Source organism: Heptranchias perlo, chromosome 2 (assembly GCF_035084215.1).
Source record: "Heptranchias perlo isolate sHepPer1 chromosome 2, sHepPer1.hap1, whole genome shotgun sequence".
NCBI classification, from domain to species: Eukaryota; Metazoa; Chordata; class Chondrichthyes; order Hexanchiformes; family Hexanchidae; genus Heptranchias; species Heptranchias perlo.
The window spans coordinates 58,644,533-58,666,163 of record NC_090326.1 but is presented as its reverse complement, the minus strand read 5'-3'; the positions used below and the strand labels follow the sequence as shown (position 1 = coordinate 58,666,163).

Genomic DNA, 21,631 nt, shown 5'->3' with positions numbered 1-21,631 from the left:
CCAAGGATCTGGCGAGAATGAACTGAAGGAAATTAGTATTAGTAAAAACATAGTACTAGAGAAATTATTGGGACTGAAAGTTGATAAATCCCAAGGACCTGATGATCTACATCCCAGGGTTTTGAAAGAGGCGGCTATAGAGATAGTGGATGCATCGGTTGTCATCTTCCAAAATTCTATAGTTTCTGGAATGGTTCCTGCAGATTGGAGGGTAGCAAATGTAACCCCACTATTTAAGAAAGGAGGGAGGGAGAAAACAGGGAACTACAGACCTATTAGCCTGATATCAGTAGTGGGGAAAATGCTAGAATCTATTATAAAGGATGTGATATAACAGGACACTTAAAAAAAAATAGGATTTGGCAGAGTCAACGTGGATTTATGAAAGGGCAATCATGTTTGACAAACCTATTGGAATTCTTTTGAGGATGTATCTAGTAGAATAGATAAGGGGGAACCAGTGGATGTGGTGTATTTGGATTTTCAGAAGGTTTTCGATAAGGTCCCACACAGGAGGTTGGTGAACAAAGTTAGAGCACATGGAATTGGGGGTAATATACTGGCATGGATTGAGAATTGGTTAACAGAGAGTAGGAATAAACGGGTCTTTTTCAGGTTGGCAGACTGTGACTAGTGGGGTACCACAGGGATCAGTGCTTGGGCCCCAGCTATTCACAATCTATATCAATGATTTGGATGAGGGGACCAACTGTAATATTTCCAAGTTTGCTGATGACATAAAACTAGGTGGGAATGAGAGTTGTGAGGAGGAAACAGAGGCTTCAAGGGGCTATAGACAGGCTAAGTGAGTGGGCAAGAACATGGCAGATGGAATATAATGTGGAAAAATGTGAAGTTATCCACTTTGGTAGGAAAAACAGAAATACAGAGTTTTTTTTAAATGGTGAGAGATTGGTAAATGTTGATTTTTGTTCAAAGGGAACCTGGGTGTCCTTGTACATGAGTCACTGAAAGCTAACATGCAGGTACAGCAAGCAATTAGAAAGGCAAATGATACATTGGCCTTTGTTACAAGAGGATTTGAGTATAGGAGTAAAGATGTCTTACTCCAATTATATTAGGGCCTTGGTGAGACCACACCTGGAGTATTGTGTACAGTTTTGGTCTCCTTACCTGAGAGAGGATATACTTTCCATAGAGGGAATGCAACGAAGGTTCACCAGACTGATTCCTGGAATGGCAGGATTGTCATATGAGGAGAGATTGAGTAGACTAGGCCTGTATTCTCTAGAGTTTAGAAGAATGAGAGGTGATCTCATTGAAACATACAAAATTCTTACAGGGCTCGACAGGGTAGATGCAAGGAGGATGTTTCCCCTGGCTGAGGAGAACCAGGAGTCACTGTCTCAGAATAAGGAGTAGGCCATTTAGGACTGAGATGAGGAAAAATTTCTTCACGGAGGGTGATGAATCTTTGGAATTCTATACCCCAGAGGGCTGTAGAGGCTCAGTCACTGAGTACATTCAAAGCAGAGATCAATAGATTTCTAGATATTAAAGGCATCAAGGGATATGGGGATAGTGCAGGAAAATGGCGTTGAGGTAGAAGATGAGCCATGATCTTGTTAAATGGCAGAGCAGGCTTGAGGGGCTGAATGGCCTACTCCTGCTCCCATTTCTTATGTTCTAAGATGGTAAATAGTATAGAAAAGGTAAAACCAGAAAAATATTTAAAATTAAATTGTGGGAGAAGGACAAGGGGATGCAGGCTCAAACTATTTAAAAAATCATTTAGGACTGATAGAAGGAAGTTCTTCAGTGATTAATATATGGAATGGACTTCCAGACAGAGTAGTGGGGGTGGAAATTTGGAATCATTTAAATGCCAATTGGATGCAGAAATCGGGGGAATGTTTGGGTTTTTGTATATGGATAAGCTAAGATGGGCTGAATAAACTTCCTCATCCTTAGTTATATTGTGATCTTGTGAAGAGAAACTTAGTGAGCGGTTAGTAAGAACTTGTAGCTGAGGGCCCATTGATCCTGTGTGAGAACAAGTACTTTTTTAGCCACTGTCATGAAGGTGTGACTTTGTGACTGAATAAAAATGTCCAGTACCTACAGCACATGTAATATGTAATGGAATGAAAAGTTCTTGGAGTGTTTGATGAAACTATAGAACAGAATTAAAATGAATATTTGGAAGGTAAATGAGATGCATCAGAGATTGATTTTCTGTTATATGTATATTCCTTCCGAGGTTATGAGACATGCTAGAAAATTTATGCTGTCATTTTTTGATGTTTAAGGAGGTAATTCATGTTTACTGTACCAAAAATCATACAGAAGAATAAGCTTAGCTTCAAGTCCCTCACTATATATTTTAGGCAATGGACACAGCTGGAGTTTTTAGGAATTCATTTTGACATTTGAGTTACTTTCGTTGTGTCTTCCATTATGACCTCCATTTAACGTTCCTCTACAGCAGTGGCTGAGGTTGGGAATTTAATGGGAAGAAACCCCTGCCTGACCATGCTGCCTTTATAGACTCCTTTTTATGTTGAAACCTGGAGCCATAACTTAATTTACAACCTATCTTTGGGGAATGGTGAAAGTGCAGTTGGCATTAGGACACCATGTTATGGTGCTAGGGATCTAGGAGTGGAGTCTCTAGTCATTGGTTTATGTTGGCTGAACTCTGCATGCCTTAAAAGTACTCTTGGTATGAAGCTGTCAATGTTGGCTGATTTTATGGACCAGAAATTAATTCAGTAGCATGCAGGAGTTGAATCAGATTTTTTTAATATAAAGCTCATTTTTGCCACTATAAAGAGGATTTGAATGCCAGCCCTTGTCATTGCAATATGATTGTCATCTGGAGGCTTGTTTCACTGGGTGTTGGCTGTTCAGCTGAATGATAGTGAAATGCTTCAAGGGTGGTGGAGGACGAAGGAAAATTTAGCAAGGCTGCCTATCTACATTTATTTTGTCATTAGTCTCGTTTAGCAGTCAATATTTGCATGATCTGATTTAAATTGCCTAAATTGGTGTCTCAAGTGAGGTCATGAATAATGAAGGTCAATGCTGTGGGTTTCTATTTTTAAATCCATTGATGCTGATACAGCATGGAGCAAAAAGGTTACAGAAAATGACAGTTATCTCAAAGGAAGGAAAATGTAATTCAAAGCAAATATTGCTCTCCAACGGCCTTTGGAGGCATTTATTTTCCAGATGTTATATGGTATTTTCAGACATTAATTCATGAATTAAATTCATAAACAGGAGTCCAGGTCCTACAGCAAAATTTGGATGACTTTGTATAAGTAAGAGTTTGGCAACACAATTTGGGATTGTTTGTAAATCAGATTACATTGTTTCCCAGTTAAAAGCTCTTCCCTGATGACTCAGCTGGCTAATGCATTGAGTGACTGAGCCACACAGTCCAAGAAAGTCCCAGGTTCAATCCTTGATCTGTACTGAGTTAGCTTCTTTCAGCTGGAGCAGTAGATTGAGTATCCCTGAGTTCAGGAGGGAAGTGTTAGCCAGGGTTCCTGCTGCTGATCGCTTTGTAGTGATCCCTGATGAAGTATTTGTATGTCATTAAGGACTGGACTGGCCTTGGTTGTGATGATCCTACAGTTAAATCATAGAAAGGTTACAGCACAGAAGGAGGTCATTCGGCTCATTGAGTCTGCGCTGGGCAAATAGCCTGCTAATGCTCAATGTCTAGGCACACACAAGAAAAATAGCCATTTGAGAGGTACCAGAGGATGGCTGGTGCCTGAGGAGTCATAGAAAGGAATCAGTACCTTTTTAGGTGAGGATGGAAAGAAAGTTATTGGGGGGAACAAGAGGAAGAAAAAAAATCTCATGTTCTTTTATAACTTAGATACAGGGGCATAATGCAAACTTCCTTGTGTCATATGACATGCAGTCATTGGCAAAACTTAGCAGTCACAACTACAACTGGAAAGCTTCAGTAAGATTGTAAATAACATATACATAATTCTGTTTCTTTACAAGATTTTTAACAAATGTATTCTAGACTGTAATAAATTCACCAGGTTGAGATAAGTGTTAAGACATTCAAGGTTAAAAAAATCATAGTTTATTAAATTATCTTTTTCTCCATTTGTTTTGGTCATTATGCCTGGCTCTGGGTAAAAGTGGTTATGTGGCTTCTTCCAAGCCTTTGCCAATGTGACTATTGAGTTGGCTGCTAGGCTGTGTATGAATGACATTTTCACCTTGCCTGCCTGCCTCCATTTTATTGATTCTATTGATTTAATCACCTAGCACCTGCTTAGTAAATTGTTACTCGTGGTACAGCTGAGATTGGGATCCTACTGTGTGGAGAGTGATTGTGTGCACGATTCTACAATCTAGCATTTGGTAGTGCAGCACATTGGAGTGGCAATGTATTATCCTGACTGAACTCAAAACGTGTATTTTGATTTGTTAAGATAGACACAGAAGAAAAAGGTTATTCCATGCATCTTAGCTCATCCATCCAGAAAGGTTATACAGTCCTCCCATCCCAATTGGTTGGGTGCTTTCAGGGTTTTCACCTCTGCTGTTCTACCCAGAAGTCCATTCCGTGTGTTGATCAATCTTTGGATGGAAAAAGTCGTATCATCAACACTAAGTTTACCTTTTATTAATGGGAACCTGTGACTCGTACAGGCAATGTTCAGTTTGAAGCCATTGAAAACAGCAACGTTTGCTTTGAATCACAACTATTTTCCTTTGAAACTATCCTTCATAACTTTTTTTTGTGTATCTTTTTCATACATCCCAATAAGATTATCTTTTCAGATGCTTCCTCTCAAGCCTTAAAAAAAACCTCAAGTTTCTCCAGTCTTCCCTCGTAACTCAAACTTCTATTGCTAGAGATTAGTCACATGACTCTCCTCTGAATTGCCTCCAGGGTTGAATGTGCCTCAGTAACCAAAACTGGATATGGTATTTAGGTGTAGTCTGACCAGAGCACTATACAGTTTGTGCATGAATTTCCAAGACTTTACTGTCTTGGCTATATAGTTCAACATTTCATTTGATTTGTTAATTGCTACTCTGCAGAGATGGGACCTGTTGGGTATCGATTCTACTAAAAGTTCATCCTTAATTATTTTAAAACCGTTCATGGAGTATGTGTGTTGCCTATTGTTTCTTCCAATGTGCAATAATTTACACTTGTCTGTATTAAATTTAATCTGCCATTGGTCCACTCACTTGCGTATTTTGGAAAGTTATAATTCATTACGTTCAGCACTATCAGCATAATTTTCCCACTCGCCCTGTTTTTTTTCTCCCAACCCCAAACAAAATTGATACCTATCAACACATTTTTAAAGAATGGAAAGTCAAAGGCAATCATACTAAAGTTAAAACGAATGTCAACATGGATTTATGAAAGGGAAATCATGTTTGACAAACCTATTGGAGTTTTTTGAGGATGTAACGGGTAGAATAGATAAGGGAGAACCAGTGGATATGGTTTATTTGGATTTTCAGAAGGCCTTTGATGAAGTCCCACATAAGAGGTTAGTGTGCAAAATTAAAGCACATGGGATTGGGGGTAATATACTGGCATGGATTGAAAATTGGTTAACAGACAAGAAACAGAGAGTAGGAATAAATGGGTCTTTTTCGGGGTGGCAGGCAGTGACTAGTGGGGTACCGCAGGGATCAGTGCTTGGGCCCCAGCTATTCACAATATATATCAATGATTTGGATGATGGAACCAAATGTAATATTTCCAAGTTTGCTGACGACACAGAACTAGGTGGGATAGTGAGTTGTGAGGAGGATGCAAAGAGGCTTCAAGGCGATTTAGACAAGTTGAGTGAGTGGGCAAATACATGGCAGATGCAGTATAATGTGGATAAATGTGAAGTTATCCACTTCGGAAGGAAAAATAGAAAGGCAGAGTATTATTTAAATGGTGATCGATTGGGGAATGTTGATGTACAAAGGGACCTGGGTGTCCTTGTACACCAGTCACTGAAAGCAAACATGCAGGTGCAGCAAGCAGTTAGGAAGGCAAATGGTATGTTGGCCTTCATTGCAAGAGGATTTGAGTACAGGAGCAAGGATATCTTACTGCAGTTATAGAAGGCCTTGGTGAGACTACACCTGGAGTATTGTGTGCAGTTTTGGTCTCCTGACCTAAGAAAGGATATACTTGCCATAGACTGAGTGCAGCGAAGGTTCACCAGACTGATTCTTGGGATGGCAGGACTGTCGTATGAGGAGAGATTGGGTCGACTTGGCCTGTATTTACTAGAGTTTAGAAGAATGAGAGGGGATCTCATTGAGACATGTAAAATTCTGACAGGGTTAGACAGACTGGATGCAGGGAGGATGTTTCCCCTGGCTGAGGGGTCTAGAACGAGGGGTCACAGTCTCAGGAGACGGGGTAGGACATTTAGGACTGAGATGAGAAGAAATTTCTTCACTGAGGGTGGTGAACATGTCGAATTCTCTACCACAGAAGGCTGTGGAGGCCAAGTCACTGAATATATTTAAGAAGGAGATAGATAGATTTCTAGACACAAAAGGCATCAAGGGGTATGGGGAAAGAGCGGGAATATGGTATTGAGATAGAGGATCAACCATGATGTTGAATGGCAGAGCAGGCTTGAAGGGCCGAATGGCCTACTCCTGCTCCTATTTTCTATGTTTCTATGTATGGTAAGTGTAATTCTTTAATCATTGTAACGAAAGCTTTTATGTAATGGAGTTACAGTATCTGAAGACTCTAACATTACCTGCTTTTTTTTAGGTTTTAATTTGTGTGTAATGGGGGACATGCAATAAATCCAAACAAATCATATCATGATGGAAGCTTTCACAGAACTCTTGCCTTTTTTCTACTCCAAGGGATTGGAGTTATTGCATGACCCTTTTTTCACCATTCCACATACTGTAGGAGCCTGGCTGTCTTCCAATTTGTTTCTGCTTGGCACGGAAAAACATCAAAACGTAATCTGCACCAGTGCTGACACGTGGCTTGCTGTTCCTCCCACTCCTTATGAAGCAGGCACCACTCCCATGCGTCAGTTCACTTTTCCCCAGCTTCAGCATTGAATTTGCTGCTCCTAGCATTGTTCATTCACTCCATCAACTCTTGGACCTGACTACAAGAAAGAATTAGTGTCAGCTTTCTCCCTTGTTTCAACTGAAAATTCTGCTTAGCCTGCTTTAAAAAGGAAAAGAGAGAAGTGGAAAATACATGGTGGAGGGGGATGGCGGTGGGGGGGAGTGGAACTCTTCTGACCTCTGATTTCTAATTTACTTTTGAATGGGTGATTTCAAGCAATGTAAAGATTGTAATAGCCCATTCTCAGTAGCCGCCGGTTATGAAATGTGTGTCAAATATCTGTCAGATCATGACACCAATAATTGCACTACCTGTCTCGGGATCTCTAATTGTACCTGCAAGAGCAGAGCACTCCACCTGACCTGCAAGCAGCACGATAAACTAGAAAACTGTAAAAAGGGTAAGAAAAATTAGCACTACAAAGAAAGGATTGGAGGGAAAGACTGGCTTTGCTAGGGGTCTACTGGTGCAGAGCCCTCGTTATCATCGAACGCCATGGGTATCTTACCTGCAACATCTGGCACCAGAAGTGCCTCTGTATCCATGGGTACTGAGGATAAACTAAAGAGATTAGGCACAGGGTCCAAATTGGCACCATCCATCTGATACCAGGTCAAAACTGGCACCATTCAACACTGGCCTGAAGTTAATTTCACCCAGCATCAAGTCAACATCACTTGGCACCCATCTCAGAGTGCTACTGCCTGGCACAGAGGTACTAGTACTAAATTGCACTGAAGGTTCAATAGTATGAAGGAGACTTCTATGCTGGTTGCTAGTGAGAATCTCAGGAAAGTCTCTAGCCAGATATTTGTGCTGAGTCTGGTGACGCCCAGCTCTGCCAGCTTGGTTCCCATGGAACCAGCTGAGGCACAATAAATAGATGTATACCCCATCACTGCCTGCCCACCCCCCACCCCCCGGTGAAAATAGAAAGACTTGCATTTCTAAAGTGCTTTTCACGACCTCAGGACGTCCCAAAGCGTTTTACAGCCAATGAAGTATTTTTGAAGTAATGTAGGAAATGCGGCAGCCAATTTGTGCACAGCAAGCTCCCACAAACAGCAATTTGATAATGACCAGATAATCTGTTTTAGTGATGTTGGTTGAGGGCTAAATATTGACCAGGACACCGGGGATAACGCCCCTGCTCCTCTTCTAAATAGTGCTGTGGGAGCAAATGGGGCCTCGGTTTAACGTCTCATCTGAAAGACAGCACCTCCCACAATGCAGTACTCCCTCAGTACTGCGTTGGAGCGTCAGCTTTTGTCCTAAAGTCTCGAGTGGGATTTGAATCCACAACCTTCTACGTCAGAGGCGAGAGTGCAACCTACTGAGCCACAGCTGACACTCAATCAATTAAGTACTTTTGAAGTGTAGTCACTGTTGTAATGTAATGTAGGTATATAGGCATTTACAAATAGAAAGGGAACGTCCCAAGTATGGAAAAAATTAGGAAGGTATGCCAGCATAAGGTTTCCTAGAATTAAACCTTAATTATATACAGAAGCCTTTAAGTTGTGGGTAGATTAAGCTTCCAATGTGGTCTCCTGAGGCTTCTACCCTAAAATATAACCTGTTGTCTAAATTTCATGCAGACCCCAGACAAACATTTTTCCAGGATTCATTATACTAGCCTTCCTCTGGGATATGGACGTTTTGCAGAGATATATGAAAGTTATCATGCTTGCCCTGTTCCCCTATAATGTTTACTGCGACTTGCACATTAAAATTGGGATTATTGTTGAAAATTACTCCAATTCAGCACAACCAACTGCTTCTTGGTCTCTTCTCAGCACATCGAGTTTTCGTGAAGTGCCTTATCTGTGGTGGCAGTGTATCTCAGGTTGCAGTATCTTCTATCTGTTCGACTAGCTGATCTGGAGCCGTGATTGGTCCTAACATCCCCAGGGGCATATTTCTGAACTCCCCAACAAAAGGTTTTTCTGTAGATCAGTTCATTGTTCTTGGGGACTTGTTTGTTCATAGGTACAGGAATAGACCATTCAGTGTTTAGATACTTATATAACTTTGGTATTTTCATGTTAATGTACGGAACAGTTTCACAAGCCTTGACAACTGTTTGGTTTATCTTGGATTTTTGCATCATAGAAAACAGTGACCCAACAGAAGGTAGCTGGGTGAATTTTAGTGTTACCATTTTGTGTAAGTAGTCCAGAGGCAAGTTAAAGGTCAGTTGACTTATTTTACAGTTTCTTCCTGGACACCTGATGGAGTCGGGATTCTTCTCTTTTTATTAGTTGTGTGGGAGTTAGAAGCAATGGCAGCTTTTTGCAAAGATAAGTAAGCAGTGGTTGCAGCTAGAGACCTTGGGTTCTGTTCTAGAAGGTCGTCCAAAAACAATGACATGTTTTTTAAAAAAAATTCATCCCTGAATAATTCATGGAATACTGTACTGGCAAATGTTGAGAGCAAATTGCAAATGTCACTCCATTATTTCAGAAGGGAGAGAGAAAGCAAGTCAGTTTAACATCAGTTGTGGGGAAGTTACTGGAATCAGAGACAGAATGATTGAGCACATGAACAAGTGTCAGCTAATCAAATGGATTAAGCATGGATTTGTGAATGGCAGGTCATGTCTGACTAATCTAGTTGAATTTTCAAGGCGTTTACTAGCGTTGTTGATAGGGTAGTGTCTATGGATGTTGTCTATATGGACTTCCAGAAGGCATTAGATAAGGTTCTACACTATTATTAGCAAAAATGAGAGCACATGGAATTAGAGGTAACCTTGTGACATGGGTTAGTAATTGATTGTGAGGTGGGAGACAGAGTAGGGATAAAAGGAACTTTCTCTGATTGGCAGGATGTGACTAGTGGTCCCCAGGAAAGTGTACTGGGGCTTCAGCTTTTCATATATATAGATAGACTTGGATGAAGGAATAGAGTTATATATCCAAGTTTGCAGATGACACTGAGTTAGGATGCACAGAAGGTTGTATAGACGGGTGCAAGAAGTTACAAAGCGACATAGACAGACTAAGTGAGTGGACAAAACTATGGCAGACAGAGTTCAATGTGGGGAAAAGTGAGATCATCCACTTTGGATCCTAGAAAGACAAATTTAAATATTTTCTTAATGGTGAGAGACTAGGTACTGTGAAGGAGCAAAAGGATTTAGATGTCAGTGTACACAAATCACTAAAAACTAGTAGACAGGTACAAAAAGTAATCAAAAAGGCTAATGGAATATTGGCCTTTATCTCAAGGGTGTTGAAAATCAAAAGTGAGATTGTTGTACAGAGCCTTGGTCAAACCCCACCTGGAGTACTACATTCAATTTTGGGCACCAAACATTAGGAAAGATACATTGGCCTTCGGGGTGCACAGATTCACCAGAATTATACCAGAGCGAGAGTTAGTGAGCATCTCCTATGAAGGAGAGTTCAGATGTGTGGGGCTTCTTTTTGTTATGCAGATGCTGAGAGGAAGAAAAAGTAAGATGCAAGCAGGACGAGCAGGATGTAGAAACAGTTGCCCGGAAATAGCCAAAGGGTACCTTCTGTCTGAATAACATGTCTCGTTTAGAACTAAGTCTGTGTTTAATGTTGGCCTATGGACTTGCACCTAACTGGAACTGTGTTGAGATGACCTCGAATGTATTGACTTTACTCCAAACACATCTTACATGGACTATTCATCCCATGCACCTGGGCTGCATTTGAGTCCTGTTGTTAAAAGTGAAAGAGCAATAAATGAACTCAATGCAACATGCAGCCCCCACTTTGTGAAGGTATTTTCATAACTATTTGAATCTTGGTAATTAGGAAGTTTCGTTCAATTTTGAGTCTTCACGATACAGTACTCAAACAGGGAACTAAAACCTAGTTCTATTAGTGTTCATATAGCATCCACTTTTTTTTAGTGTTCCAATTTATCAGTTGGTTGGGGGGGGTGGGTGGTGGGGGAGGAAGACAGTGAAGAGGAGAAAGGAAGGAAGTAAATTCCACAAATTTTTACTTGCTATCGGTCAGGGCATGGGATCTTAAATCTGGTGTTAGACAAGCTTATATATCCCTCTTTAAATTGTTAACATATTGTGAAATAAAATATTTTACTTACTAAATTGCCATCTTAGAGGCTTAAGTCGCCAGTCCAAATGAGGTTTTACCAATGTATTATAACCCTAACGTTGTGGTCCTAGTTTGTTTTCGGTACAGTTCGGGCAGTACTGCCACGATAGATAGGGTTGGGACCTGAGAACTTCTATCTCAAGTACCTCTTGACTGACAGCTATCTCTGGCAAAACCGACTGCAGTTCACTAGCCAGGGAGAGGGATTTGTACCTTAGGCTCGAGTATGATTAACCAAACCAATAAATAGATTAGTCTAAATAATTAATTGTTTATTTAGCATCAGATTTCTCTACATACATAAATCTTAATTCAGCAAAAGGCAGGCATATAACAGAACAATTTACGTACACAACAGCAATATAGCCAAAAAAATATATAAGCTCGTCCACAATCAGTCTACTATCTGCCAAGCAAGCGGTTGCAGATCATTGGCTAAGGTTTCATCTGCCCAGGGGTTTATATGCTGCTGAGGGTTCATCGGCTTCTCAGCTCAGTCTGCCTCTAGCATTTAATTTATATTCCCTTCCAATTCGCAGCTATGTCCTATATATCTTGCAATGCCACCTCATTATTAAATTCACCACTTCTCTAAGTAAGCTGTCCTTTGTTTTATTTCCATAGCATCTGGCTCATTCTGAGTGCAGTTCCATTGTGGTTAGAACAGTTTGTTCCATTTCAAGAGGAAATGGCCAAATTAGGAAGGAAGGGGCCCTATTCTCTAACAATGGTGCAGCAGTAGGGACAGTATTCTGGAAGAATTGACCTGAAGTCCCCTCACTAAGATACAATCCTATCTTGTGATCTTGAGTGATATGTCCATGTTTATACACTTCTGCCTAGTGTAAGCAGCCATATATAACATCTACTAGAGGAAAAGTAAGCACTTGTGTTTGCCACAGAATAGTTTATAGAACAAGCTAACTCCCTATTGATTGTCCAATGAAGTAGGACAGTTCCACTCCATTAGATTCTGGTAGTTAGCTCTTAAACTGACTGCTTAGATGGACAGTCGACAAAAAAGCATTTGGAAAGAGGAAACTGGGACTGCATTCACCCACATCATTACAGCTCAGACCCTGTTCACTTTGGCCACAGCCTCCTGACACTGTTTGAACTTTACGGGAGTGGTCAGTGATCTGTCCCAAGTTCCCCTCCCTCTAAACTATACCCACTTATACTATATTCTGTGTATCTATATTGAGTTGTTTTAAAATCTTGGGCCATCTTCTCCAGTTGTCCCACATCCTTTTGCAATCTATTTTAGTCTTGTAAGGTCCTGACTCTACCACAATTTGGTCTCATCTGCAGGATTAATTACCTTGTCACAGGATGTTATGATTTCCTCCTTTTGGATAGCTGTGTGTGTTTATGAAGTGAAGCATGATTTTCACTGGGTGGCTGTCAGAAAGGCTTTATCTCAAATATCATACTCGAGGCACTTGCTTATTTGATTTTTACAACAGGGGTCTAAGGGCCATACGCAGACCCCGAAATCTTGCAATTCTGCCTTCGAAGCCCAGCAACTCTCTTTAATGATATTTGTATTTCTTACTCAATGTCCTGTTTGAATACTGTGCGCCTGGATGTTTAGAAATGGCTGTTCTTGGCACTGGTGCCTCATTGCTCGATAAGTCCTAAATCACAACACCTGTTGTAGCATCAGCTTGAGATAGATGCAAATTACTGGGAACTTTGTATGTGTCTTCCATGGTATGCACCTATGTGTCCCTTGAAGACAATAAGCTTGGGCGCTCCTATCTTGCAATATTTGTTCTGAGTGTAATGACTCAAAAAGACTAACAATTGGTTTGTGATGTGCATAATTACCTGCAGAGAATGCTCAGGGAGGCTTGAAGAAATTTCCATTTGGCCACTTCAAAAAAGTTGCCTTGAATAGCCATTGTTGCTTGTTGATGGATCTAGTACCATGCTACTTTGAGTCTGTATGCCTCTAAAAGAGAACATTTTGTTCAAACAATTAAAGTGAGCCTATTTCCCGATTGATTCTTGTTTTACCATCATATTCTATCCTCCGCCTTTTAACTTGGTGGTGTCCTGGAGTAAGTGTCTTGGCTCTTCACTTAGTTTTCTCAAATTGCAGAATAAAAAAGTGTTACTCCCACCTCCAAATTAGAAGATTATGGTTTCAAGACGTGCTTTAGGACTTCAGCATCTAATCAAACTGACATTTCAGCGAGGGAGAGCTGCATTGTCGGAGGTGCTGTCTTTCAGATGAGATGTTAAACTGAGGCCCTGACTGCCTGCTTAGGTGAATGTAAAACACCCCATGGTGTTATTCAAAGAGGAGCAGCAGAGTTCTTCTGGCCAACATTTATCTTTCAACCAACCTCACCAGAAAACACATAACCTGGCCATTTATCTCATTGCTGTTTGTGGGGCTTTACGAGCAAATTAACTGCCACATTTGCCTACATAGCAACAGTGATTATTCTTCAAAAGTAATTCAATGGCTTGTAGAACGCTTTGGGACATGTGGAGGATATGAAAGGTGCGATATAGATGCAAGTTAATTTTCTTTCTCTTACTTCCTCCTTCAGATCAAAATTGTTTTGAAATTAGTGAACCTGAAACCTTTGCACTATGATTTTGTTCCTTTTTGCTGAGTATAAAGGGAAGGCCTCCTAAAGTTGGTTATTTTTCTCATTGCAGAGGAAAAAATACATCCCTTGAGACAAACAGTCTCCTGGATCATTGGCTGTACCTGGAAAAAACTTCAGAGTCCAGTCATTGTTGGAATAGTAGCAATATTGTTGAGTTCGTGGTTTATCAGAACCCCTTACACATGGGTAAGATATCTTCTAAAATGGTAAGTGCACTGATTTTATCTACTGTTACTACACATATATAACTGCTGTGTTCTAGGTAAATGCTTTTTCCTGTTACTCTTTGTCTTTCTTCTTGCTCTCTTTCTCCTTCATTTTTTTTTCTCTCTTCCCTCCCTTCCAGGTGGGGTTAGCTAGCTGTACCTTTTTCAGGAGCACTCTTCTCAGACTAGCCTGGTACCCCTCTACTGTCAGCTCCTGAAAGCCATTGATGTGTAGCTAGCCGCTGCTCTGTATGCCTCTTTTGTTCTCAAAACCAACACAACAGGTCCCTGCCTGAAATCATGCCGACCCCCCCCCAGTTACAACGGCAGGTGGCAACAGCGAGAAAACAGCACAATAAGTTTTTATCACCAACAGTAACTTGAGTAAGTTTGTGTCCTTAAACTTAGTTCTACCTTCAGGAAAATACATACCAACCATGGGCACCAGTATCTAGAGGGGAAGAAAAGTTTAAGAACAGTACTTTGTCTTCAAGTTACACCCCAAATGGCTATCTGGAAAACGAATAATCGTTTGTGCTGATGTTAGACATATGGGCAGGATTTACACTATAATTTTATCACAAAACCATAATCCAGCTTTGATTAATAGATTGATTCATCAATCAGATGCTGATTTTATCAGATTAAATTCTAGGATTTTTAAAAGCTTTTTCAACAAAGAATTATATTTATATTTGCAGGACAGTAGTTTTTACAGTAATTGTCATAGACTACTTTTGATAGACTAATAAGATTAAATATATCAGCAGTAAAGTGACTACTCTTCTGTACGTTCTCATGGATTTGGGGAAAAGTTTTCTATGTTGCAAATATCCCTGTTTTTGAAAAGAATTCAATTGGAACGCCGGTTGGTGATGTGCAGTATTGAAAGCCAGCTTTCCTGGCAACAGTGCTCACTAATACACTGCACCAAAATATTGTTGACCAGCCTGTATACTAATGGCTAACTGGATATTATGGATTTTGGAATTCTGTATTTGTAAAGCTCTCCATGCAATGCACTATGCCTCAGTGGAGAGGCCAGAAAGGCCTATAGTTCTTGAACCAGCCTCTATGGTAGGGTGGCTCCCCTTCGTTCAGGATGCGCCTGGCTTACACTTCATATCAGAGATCGGACTCTTCCCATATAAGGAATTGCGAGCATGATTCCTTGTTCGTCCACCCTGGAGCTCATGGGTGCCTTGTTTTTGCACTATATGCTTGAATTGAACTGAAATAATGGTGACTATTTTGTGTTTTGTAAGCACCTTTTTGAAGAGTAAACCAACTATTAGTGCTTGATTTCTCTTTTTTTTCTTATTTTACCATTACAGGCCGTTTAGGATAAGAAACAAAAGTAAGTTTTTTTTTCTAAATCACATATTTTTGAATTTTTACAATGATTTTATTCCAAAGATTAAGCAGTGGAATAATATTTTTGTGCCTTGTTTTGGTTCAGAAAAAATTGCTATTGGTCCATTAACTGACCTTTTTCAATATGGAAACATCGAATGGAAGGGAGATACCAAGCAAGCTGAGACGATGAGAAGGGTAATAATACTGCATATTATGACCATTTGAGACCCCTATTCTAAAATGCGGTCTTTTGGAATAATACAATAAGTGTGTTTAGACTGTATTTGCCTCCCTGAAACAATGTAAATGGGTGGTTGCAACATAATCTGCGACTGAGATGTTGCTGTACTGTGCACAACTCCATAGCTACAATGTCACTTAGCAATTAATTCTCAGTTCTATTTTCCAAATTCTATACTGTTTAGTTTTCTTCATCCACTCAGCACTGCCCCTAGATAGCTCAGCTGAGATTGAGAACTCCTCTTGCAGAGTGGATTAATACCAACAAGGAACGTTGCACTACCCTCTACATAATACTTGTACGATAAATTTCTCTTACTTGGCTAGTAGCTTAAACCTCCGTTAGTCCTTTGTCAAGGAAAACATGGAGTGGACAGACAATTCTTTTTCCTTTTGGAAGGGTTGGTTGGCAATAGTTGAGGTGCGATACTGCTGATGGTGACTTGGTTGAAATATGAAAATATCATTGTAGTGAAACGGTTGATGCATTGGCTGCTGCTCAGGCTCCAATATTTTATAACAGTGGTTCGCCACTGAGATTTTACTAAAAAGGAAATGTTTCTTTCAACATTTTATTTACAACTACCAAGATCCAAGTCTGATCTAAACACACTTTTCAAAATATTTTAAAAACCTGATGAGTAGATTTTCAACAGAAAAGCCTATTCAACAAACATGTTTTAATATATTTAAAAGGTACATATGTTATATTTTGGGGTCTTTTCTAATCTTATCTAGATTATTTTGCCTCCATCTTGGATCACTCTTATGAGTGAGTCCCTACTCTGCATGCCTTCAAGAGTATCTATCCTAGCCTTGAGAGCTAGGTAAGCTTTCAGTAAAGTGTCTGGGGAACAAAACAGCAAACCCAGTTTGGAATTGCTTTTAACTTCTGACCTCCGCCTTTGCAGCCATTTAACAACCCATTCCAATCTTCAAAAGTAGCAAAGCATCACATCAGAATTTGTTTTAAAATATCAAGCCTATTTTATTTTACAAAAGATGTACAAGTACATAATTAATAGTGATACTATGGGCTCGATTTTGGGATCGTGTTTCCGGCGGGTTCCCAGCGGGGTGGCCCCGAAAATCCCGATATCCGGTCACGTGACCGGATCGCGACGAAATCCCGGCCACTTCCGGGTACCGCGCTGACGTGCGGGGCTGCGCGCGTAAGCCCCGCTGGTGGGAATCCCGCAGGCAATTAAAGCTAGCGGGGTTCCACTTGAGAGTATTTACCTTGCTCGTTGTGGTCAGTTAATGAGCTGAAGCAGCTGTCAAAAGAGGAAGTGTGGGATTTTCGGTTCAAGGCAGTGAGTTTCCCACACTGGGGGAAACAGTCCCTCCTCAACCAGGCGTGTTGCAGCCAGCAGCCTGTGGCAGGTGCCAAGGTGCGCTCCACGGGGGAGAGCCCTCACCCACGCAGGAGGCCACCGCGTCACATAGGGCAACCCCTGCCCTCCACCACCCCCCGCCAAGCCAGAGGACAGACCGACACGAAACCGCAGCCCTAGTCCGAGGAACCACCCACCTACCCTGCACAACCCCTCAGACCAACACCTGCCAGATGGGTGGTGTGTGGACACCCTCGGAGGATGAAGAGCATGACCAGCCCCAGCAGCCTTGCAGTCCACGCCGTCCGCCGCAGAGACGTGGATCCCCCCAACACGGTGTTGTTGCACGCCCACCTGCACAGCAGGAGGGAGGGCTACCGCAGAGAGAGACGCATCGCAGAGGGCACTACCCTCGCCACAGGGTCCACAGACCGAGGCGCAGCTCCCCGGACCTCTCCGAGCAGCAGTGCACAGGGAGGCGCAGATTCGCTCGACATGTAGTCGTGGAGATCTGCAGCCTCTTTCATGCCGAGCTGCTCCTGGCTGGCCCCAGCACCAACTGCTTACCTGTCGCTGTCAAAGTCACCACTGCCCTCCACACCTTCTCCTCCGCATCCTTCCAGGGTGCAGCCGGCTACACCGCCGATGTCTCTCAGTCGTCTGCGCGGACGAGCCCTGCAAATACACCTGCACCTACTCTGCAGTAACACGATGGGTGGCATCAGTGGTGGGTCCTCATAGTGATACCCAGGAGCGGCCATTATTGGACACAACGGACAGGATTCGCGGAGACATGGCAGTGGTGGTGTCAATATAATGTGTGCTGTTTGTTGCTCTGAAATTCAATATAGGTAACACCCATGACAAACCCTCAGACACCCTTGTGCATCCCCTTCATGCTGACGACACGTTTGCCTTACGCTGCCTACTGCACATATGTGATGCATGCCCTGTGGCTGCAGCACAGGTGGTGGCAGGTTGAGTGAGGCTGGCCGTGAGGGAGATGCACGGGAGGGTGAGTATGGGATGGAGCAATGAGATTGTATGAGGATTGGGTTGCGTGTTAATGGCAGGATGAGTACTGGCGAGGTGAGTAGGTGGAGGTAAGATGAGGATGGGGTTTGAGTGGGTATGAAGGGTGATGTGACAGAATAGTGTTGGCGGTGCCGAAGGAGATGTGGGGTGGGGGCAGTGTTGTGGCAGACGGAGTGTAGGGGAAAGACTTCATGTTCTCTCTGCGGCTGACCTACTGCGGTCATTGCAGCGCCTCCTGCACTGTATGCAGGTGGGCCATATGTTGGTGGCGCAGGTGACCCCCTCTGCCACCTCGAGCCAGGCCTTCTTGGTGGCAGAGGCAGGCCGCTTTCTCCCGCCCGCCAGGGGGAAGATCTGTGTCCTCCCCCTCCTCTTCACCCCATCTGATGATACCTGGGGTGAGGTATCATTAAACTGGGAGCAGCCTTCCCCCTGGGCTGTTCCATGCTGCAATTTGTTCCATTGGTTGCAGCATCTGTCAGTGGAGGACTGCCCCTTTAACTAGAGAGCCTCCAGCTGACAGATCGTACTGCGCATGCGCAGCCCGACCGACGCGCAGGCCAGCGCCGTGGACCCCGGAGGAGCAGGTAATTGATTCCTATTAGTGGGTTGCCTGCTACGATCGCTTGGGCAACCCACTAATTTCGCCGTCCGCGTTTTCGACGCTCCCGGAGGACCACCCGCTGGGAACCCGCAGGCCTGCTAAATTCGAGCCCTATATATTTACAGTAGGTACTTTTAACCTAACCACTTGAGTAGATAATAAGATTTACAACTATTAAGAACCAAGCTAATCCTTTGTAAATACTATTTAATAGTGCTACTTTTCTTACAATTTCTTGCTGCTGTGGGAGCCTAATTATTGTAAACTTTCTTAAAAATTCAAAACGATTTTTCTGTCTTTCAGAAGTTTCAAATTTGTCAGTTCCTTCTCTGAGATTTTCTAACAAACTTTTTGGTTTAAACAGAACAGCCTTTTTTTATGTCCTGGAAAGAATTTTTGGGACTTTCTAGATTTTCAGTATCTAACCATTCAAATTTGAAAATGAAAGGTAGTACAGCACCTATTCATAATAGAAACGGCCTCTGTAAACTTGTCATGCTGCAATTACATGCTCCTGCCACAGAGGTGCTGCATTACCACTACTGGCTGGAGGATGTAATTATAGCGTGACAAGTTTACATAGACGGTTTTCATAAATGTGGACACAGCAATTTATAATGCAAAAAGTTGATCCGGAGCACATGCAGATAGACATATAATATGTATGGTCTGCAGCACAAAAGTCTCAGTGGCTATCACTTGATTTTAATAATGTGTTGACACTTCAGCAGGAAATGCCTATCGTATGCTTTTCTCTCTTTTCTGCCCCTCTGCAAAATGTTCCACCAAGTGGACTAACAGAACTGGGAGAGCCACCCAGCAAGATGAATATGAAGCTATTGGTTGCTAAAATATTTTTAAAACTATGAAGTTGTGTATGGGAAAGAACACGTGTTGCCCAATTTTTATCAGTGTTTAGCACTGCTACTGACCACTCCTATGTTGCATTTACACTAGAACTGTAATATCAGTGTGAAGGGGTTTTGCTTCACACTGACACTGCACTTATAGTATAAATACAGCCTCCACCCAGTGTCAAGACCCAATCTGACAGTGTAACAAAGCTGAGGGAGAAAGAATCCCTGAAGGAGGGAGTCTTGCTCTGCTTTGGGGAGTCAGTTGGGGCCTTAATAATCTCCCAAGTTTAGTGTCTGTGCAGAAAGGTTTTGCTTTCACGCCATTGCTAAAATTATGACGTGTGAATGTGCTGTTAATAAAACCAATTGCTTTCTAACATTAAACTAACAGCAACGTTCAGTGATGTTACATATGCAAAATATAGAGGTGAAGATAATCAGGAAGGTAAATAATGATTGTGCTGTGGATTATGGAGAAACCAACTGAAAATTATATAGTATATAATCCATTCGCATCATGATTATAAATTGACACTAAGTTGCATGTTATGTGACTAGAATACAGGAAACTCAAGAACTTGTATATAGATAAAATTACAAGTTTATAGTTGAATAGCCTTTCCAAGGTGCCTTATTATAGCAAATATTATACATTGATATGGTGCTGTTAAATTCAGTGTGCTATTTCAATCCTAATGTGGTGCATCTTGCTGCTAAATATAAAAAATACAAATATTGTAACTGGTTATGGGGATGAAACTATTTAAAGTAGACTTGTAAAATATTTATTGTATGAACCCATTTGTGTTCCAGGCTTACGAAGATATTTATTTGGCGCACAACATTAAACGCATGCGAAAAATCAGAGGAGATAACTACTGTGCACTGAGGGCAGTTTTATTTCAGATTCTCAGCCAGGGTATACCCCTTCCATCGTGGATGAGGGATCAGGATGTAACCAAGGTAACTTGATGTTTGCAAAGGATGCACAGGCCAGTGCACAACTGTTGCAGCTCGATCCGTTGAAAAACTGAAGGGCTGTCTCCGTTTCCAAAATGCACGCTTTTTTTTCTACACAAAAAAAATTATATATATAACGTTGAGTTTTTGTTTGGCATACACCAAATTTTCTGTTTGTGTTGTGCAAATTCATATCTGTTCCCCAAGTATCAAATAATGTTGTCTTTTTATTCTTCTCTTCCATCTGTCCCTATTGCTAAGAAGGGGAAGAGAATGCAATATTGGGCCTAAATGTTCAGAGTACGCACAGTGGTTAGGGAATCTCAACTGTTGCTAGCACACATTATATGGTGCATGATGCATAGCCAAGAGTCACTTAGGAGTGTTGGGGTGAGCAATCTTGTATAGAACCCCCTAGTGTTTATTGGTGATGTCATGACAGTGGTGGCCCAGAAAGGGGGCTTGTTCTATTGTCATTAATATTACATTAGCACAGATACGAATGACCAAGCGGTCACCTTGTATGTTGAAATATCTAAGGAGAGTGCAACAGTTCAACTTTGTGTGAGCAGTCAAACCATCCTAAAACCCTTTCCATCATAGCTTGTCATTGAAACAGAAAGAAAGAAAGGTGGAAGTTTGTTTTGAATGGAGGCTTGCGGTTTCCAGTAATTTGTACCACTGAAATGAATGAGCATGATCATTACAGTATGAGACCTATTCTTTTTCATGATTGCCTTGGTCTGTTATCGGGTCCTGTTTTGTTTTGGACCTATGTGTTTAACGATGAAACCTTCCTCAGCTAGCACAATCCAGGAGCAATTAGTGCGGATTGCAATCTGCCGGGACCCAAGGTTGCTTTCAGGCCTAATTAAAACAAAGGAAGCTCAATTCGGCCACATTATTGGCTACAGCCAAAAAAGGAGGAAGTCTTGGTGCTTCCTGGGCTTTAAGGGCACCAGCACTATTAATGGAGCAGATTTAATTGAAATCCCATGGGAGAGTCAAAGATTTTTTTATTATTATTATTTATTATTATCTGGACACCTAATGAACCTAATTTACCACAAACACTGCTGGGTTTAGAGATGTGTCAGGATCACATTGCCACCACCAGATGAGTGAGTTTCACATCAATCTGGCTGTCAGTGTGGATACTCCCTGCTCACAGGTCCTGAAACTGAGCAATGGATTATTGGCCTGATTTGTTTTTCTATTAACACTAAAGATCTTACTAAAGAAATTGTTGAACCTGCCA

General features: G+C 41.6%; 1 protein-coding gene and 1 long non-coding RNA gene across 3 annotated transcripts in view; one reads left to right on the top strand and one right to left on the bottom strand.

The window, feature by feature from the left end:
• The window catches only part of LOC137339433 (inactive ubiquitin thioesterase OTULINL-like), a 60,847-nt gene that overhangs the window by 16,478 nt on the left and 22,738 nt on the right, over window positions 1-21,631 (top strand). For both annotated transcript variants that reach the window (XM_068001897.1, XM_068001896.1), the window contains exons 2-5: window positions 13,831-13,987; window positions 15,322-15,344; window positions 15,447-15,538; window positions 20,227-20,376. In XM_068001897.1, coding sequence (XP_067857998.1) covers window positions 13,831-13,987; window positions 15,322-15,344; window positions 15,447-15,538; window positions 20,227-20,376 — 422 coding nt within the window. The remainder of the gene's footprint in view (window positions 1-13,830; window positions 13,988-15,321; window positions 15,345-15,446; window positions 15,539-20,226; window positions 20,377-21,631) is intronic.
• Window positions 20,174-21,631, bottom strand: part of LOC137339460 (uncharacterized) — a 48,202-nt gene continuing 46,744 nt past the window's right edge. Inside the window, exon 7 of the long non-coding RNA XR_010966628.1 lies at window positions 20,174-20,484. This is a non-coding gene — a long non-coding RNA (uncharacterized lncRNA). The remainder of the gene's footprint in view (window positions 20,485-21,631) is intronic.